Source organism: Monopterus albus, unplaced genomic scaffold (genome assembly GCF_001952655.1).
Source record: "Monopterus albus unplaced genomic scaffold, M_albus_1.0 scaffold6.1, whole genome shotgun sequence".
NCBI lineage: Eukaryota > Metazoa > Chordata > Actinopteri > Synbranchiformes > Synbranchidae > Monopterus > Monopterus albus.
Window position 1 is genome coordinate 7357847 of NW_018127886.1, and position 4880 is coordinate 7362726.

The 4880-nt window shown below is 40.8% G+C and overlaps 1 protein-coding gene across 1 annotated transcript; it reads right to left on the minus strand.

Moving 5' to 3' along the window:
- Positions 1-2805: 2805 nt before the first annotated feature.
- Positions 2806-4265, minus strand: naa80 (N-alpha-acetyltransferase 80, NatH catalytic subunit; the record flags this gene model as incomplete). The annotated part of the gene is made up of 1 exon (XM_020615843.1): positions 2806-4265. A coding segment is annotated over one exon (901 nt), but the record flags the coding sequence as incomplete, so codon positions are not given.
- Between the last annotated feature and the right edge of the window lie 615 nt (positions 4266-4880).

The following is a 4880-nucleotide window of genomic DNA, read 5'->3' on the forward strand; positions in this document are numbered from 1 at the left end:
TGTATAGACAGGTGTGTGGCTTTCCTAATCACGTCCAATCAGTATAATCAAACACCGCTGGACTCAAATGAAGGTGTAGAACCATCTCAGGGATGATCAGATGAAATGGACAGAGCCTAAGTTAAATATATGAGTGTCACAGCGAAGGGTCTGAATACTTATGACCATGTGATATTTCAGTTTTTCTTTTTTAATAAATCTGCAAAAATGTCAAAAATTCTGTGTTTTTCTGTCAATATGGGGTGCTGTGTGTACATTAATGAGGAAAAAAATGAACTTAAATGATTTTAGCATATGGCTGCAATATAACAAAGAGTGAAAAATTTAAGGGGGTCTGAATACTTTCTGTACCCACTGTACATATACACAACCCAAACACCCTAACTTCAAACACAGATATATAAAGGTACACACACACACCCTAAGTATAGCCGCTAACGTACACATACACACCTTAAATACAAAAGTACACACACAAAAACTTTAAATACAGCCTCAAAGGTGCACACACCTCAAACACAACAACGATATAAATACACAAACACACCCCAGACCAGCCACTGAAGCACACACACAATAACAGTGTGTGTGATTTCAGGGATGAGGCCTCCTCGTCCTGCTTACACACCCTCACTGAATGGAAACCTCTACACGTGTGACATGACTGCTGTCAATCAAAGAGGCCATCCAGTCAGCAGCCAATGGCAGAGCTGTCTGCAGGACATGTTGACGCCCAATTCATCACGTGCATATGCCATGGGCTGTGCTATCATCACTTTGCTTCTGCTAACAGTGCTAGTCATCTCCTACTTTTTGGGTGAGATATGATATTCATTCATGTTTATATGTTCTCCCTCAGTATTTCCTGGGTCTATGAATTACAATGTTACACTTGATAAATTGTATGTCATTTACTACTTTAATTTACACTTCTAGCTATGGCATATATTCTTCTGATTTTTTTAATGTATTTTGCTTTGTGTAACCTAACAGTTTCAACCTTTGCCTATTTATTCTCCAGTCCAGCAGGGCGGCGCAATCCAGATGTTGACTGAGGCAGTGAGGGAGAAAAAGAATGCAGCTGCAGAGCTATCGAAGCTGATCCAAGAACTGCAGGTGCTGAGACACAACCTGACAGCCATGAGAGGAGGGTCATGAAGAAAACCTGCACATAAAACTAAACATACACTTGTATCCAAGCATACTGTGTACTTTAAATACCTGAACGTGTGTGAAGTAAAACCATGTGGTGAAGAAAACATTCATCACAATGTTCTCTAAATGTTGCCTCTGTTTCAAGATGAAATGTGTCTCATACAACCATTAAGAGATGGGAGGTTATCTTGTAACATTACATCAGAAAAAGTATATTTAAGGTTTTCAACAAACCATTGTTGCTCAAAATAATGAGCGATTTTAAACTGTTGCCACTGTGTCACACAGTGTGTTTAAGAGACACACCATCTTTAAAACTGTAGCAGATGTTCTGTTTTGTGCTGTCAGTTGTGTTGTCATACCGTATCATATGTGTCAGTGTCATTTATTTAACATTGCACATTCATGAACAATCGACTTGTGGAACAACATACAAAACAAATGTGCGAACTGCCAGAAAGTAAAACTGATTGTGATGGACCTACCTGGGCTTGTGCCTGGTAGGTCCATTCTGTAATTTATCTACGCATATGTACGTAGGCCTGGTAACACCTGCCTCCTAAACCTCATGTCTGTCAAGAGTTCTATGGCTCTTTTATTGCTCCATTTGAAAGTATGTCAACAATATACTTGTTCTCCAGTGTATACACTAACATGACATCCCACTGGTGACACCATGGTCCACCGACTAGGATCAATTACTGGAATCTGTGCTGTCAGTTGTCCACAGTATCAAAATCTTCCAGATCCAGGTTGATGTTGTAGCATGTCTGACACTGTGTTGTGGGCATATTCTACACCACAGCGAAGGGCTGATGGTGCAGGATTCGATGTGGTGCATCCACAGCAGGCAGTGGGATGTGGAGGAGAGGCTCTACATGGGTAGAGCTCTGTGACACTGAGGTACAGGAGAGAGGAGAGAAGGAAAGGAAGATGGGGAAGGGGAAAGAGAGGGGAGACAGCACCATGGCTACTTATCCACTGATGTGTCTGTCCTAACAGGAGAAAACATATAAAATACTCCACTCTAAATAACTGTGTCTGATATGGTTTTTCCACTTCTTAATAAACATAGTCTATTGCCACAGGAAGTCAAACACACTTACTAAAATAGTCAATAAGTTGTTTGCAACCTGTAAACGTATTATCAATAAAAATCCTAACATATGATAAAATGGGAAAAAACAATTTAAAAAGTTTTTCATTAAATGATCTTTTATTTCATCATATTTCACTGCCGAGACATCAGATTAAGAGATGTATCCATTTCATCAATACAACAAGTCTATGAAACTTTAATAGGGCTTAAGCTCACTGGCAGTTCAATGAGGCACATTCAGCCTCTGAGTTCAACATTACAGTGCACTTACAGTGTCAAATAAAACTTAGAAAATACTCTGCTGTGAATAATTGTGTCTGATATGGTTATTCCACACAGCAGCCGATCTGACTAGGTAACAATTACATTTACACCCATTCAGCCTCCCATTTTGAAACATTCACAATCTATTAATATGCAAGTATTTTTCTTTTCAAAGTAAACCACTAAAGTAGCTATTTTTCCAATGTTGGCCATGATTTCTAGTTTCCTCGCTGTTGCTATGTAGATTTACAGCATAATGCTCAATTTAATGTTATCCAAACTAGTTGTTTAGAAGTGAAAGCACGGACTGAGTGTACATAAACAACCTTTTGTTGTCCTCCAACAATTACAGTTTTACGTCTGCAATTTTTCAATAATTGTGTCTGATACAATTGTGTCTGAGCATTCACCTTTATTTTCATTTTAAAAAATCCAACAAACTGTCCAATCAGAACGGTGGCCCAGACTATAATAATAAGAGGCAGGTGCTGCAACACAGAATGAGAAGCTTCATGTCAAGTCAAATTTCTTGTCATTTTTAAGCTATATATTAAATAACGAGTGTTGTCTGAGCGCTTACACTACATCTCTTTCTGTACACTAATGGGAGGCAGTAACACACATACAGCATGTGCCTAGTTCTTTCTCAATGCACATGCTCCAGTACTTTTGTCAGCGTTTGAATGTTGATATTCGTCGGCTCCACTGTTCCTGTAATGGTGTGTGTGCTTTATTTGTTTGTGCATACGTTTCTTTTTGGTATCTTTTGATGGGTGCACATATAAATATACACCTGTTCATTAATGTAGCTGAAATGATTTCCAAGTGCATCTGATTGTGTATTCCTTAAATGTCTTTGTGCATCCAGTAGATGGGAACTCCTCTGGCATCTCTGTAGGGAGTTTCAGTCAGTGTCTGAACTACAAGCTCCTTTACGGGAGGAGGAGGTGAAGGGAGAATGGAGGGAGGAGGTGGTGGGGGAGGAGGATGTGGAGGGAGCAATGGGCCTCCTATAAGAGAAGAAGTACCTCCTGAGTCCCTGTTGCTTTGTGGTACTGGGGCATCCTTCTTTGCCCGTGTTTGTTTTTGCATGCTCGCCTCCTCGCTTGGCATTCTGGAGAACTTCAGAAGCATCTCCATGGGAACAAACGTCGTCATGGAGCCTGCATTCTGCACTGGTGTCGACAGCACGTAACCGAGGTGTGAGTAAAAGTGCTGCTTATCATGGGTGGTCAGGCACAGACGCTTGAACCCTTGGCTTTTGGCGTAGTGCTCAGTCTCCTTCATCAAAATCCGACCATAGCCCTTCCCTCGCTCCGCCTTGGGCACAACCACTGACTCAACGAACAGGCTGGTGCCGTGACCTACGACTCGAGATAGGCGGGCATGACCAAGCAGACTTTCTGCCTTTCTGTGGCCCTGCAGGAGCACCAGAGAGATTGGGAAGTCTGGACAGGACTTCTGGAGGGAGTGAACACGGGCGCCCTGGCTCCTGTGCCACTCAGAGTTGACCAGGTCTGCGCAGGGGATCAGCAGATCTGGACGGCGGTGGATGGGAACTGCACGGATGTTCTCTGGTTGTTGTGAGTTTGGGTATAGCTTCTCTCTACCTTCTCCATCCAATGTTGAGATCTTACTGACTTCTTCAACATGTGTCTGACAGTGTGATGTTGAGATGGGTTGCAGGTCAATGATCAGCTCATCTCCACTTAACAGTTTGGAATTTGTAGATGTTATTGGTTCAGACCTGCAGTGATCAGGGTATAAGTAAAATCAGTTTTCAGTCAACTCCAATGGCTAAATGTGAAATGTTAGAAAATGTTCTGAACATGCAATTCCTCAATTCTGTGGTTAATATGATTACATCAGAGTCCACTTTACACAACAGGTCACAAAAAAAGTCTGAACGGTCAAAGATGCACTACAAGAAAAGATTAATTTACTTCTGTAACAAATTTTAAACTGTAAGTGGCCACACAGATCCAGCTGGTGGAATGCTGAGAGGTCGAGGACAGAATTTAGTCATTTGAGGACTGATTTAGAAATAAAAGTGTATTCTGTAGTTTTAATCCCCAGTTTTGTGAGGTCACAATAAATTTATTACAGAGTCATGATGTTTTGTGTCATCAGTGTGTCATCAGTGTGAATGTGGAAATAAGTGCACTTTGACATTTTGAATTACCAAAATAAGGGATAACAATTTTGCATCTCTAATACAAGGTCTCAATATATTCTCTAAATAAATAAACATTTGCATCATTCTAAATCAATTTGGCCTATATTACTAACAGAAATTTGATCTGTACTTTATGAGTTTTTAGCTTGGCTCAAGTCTCATCTGCTAACGTGAAGGGGCGGGATT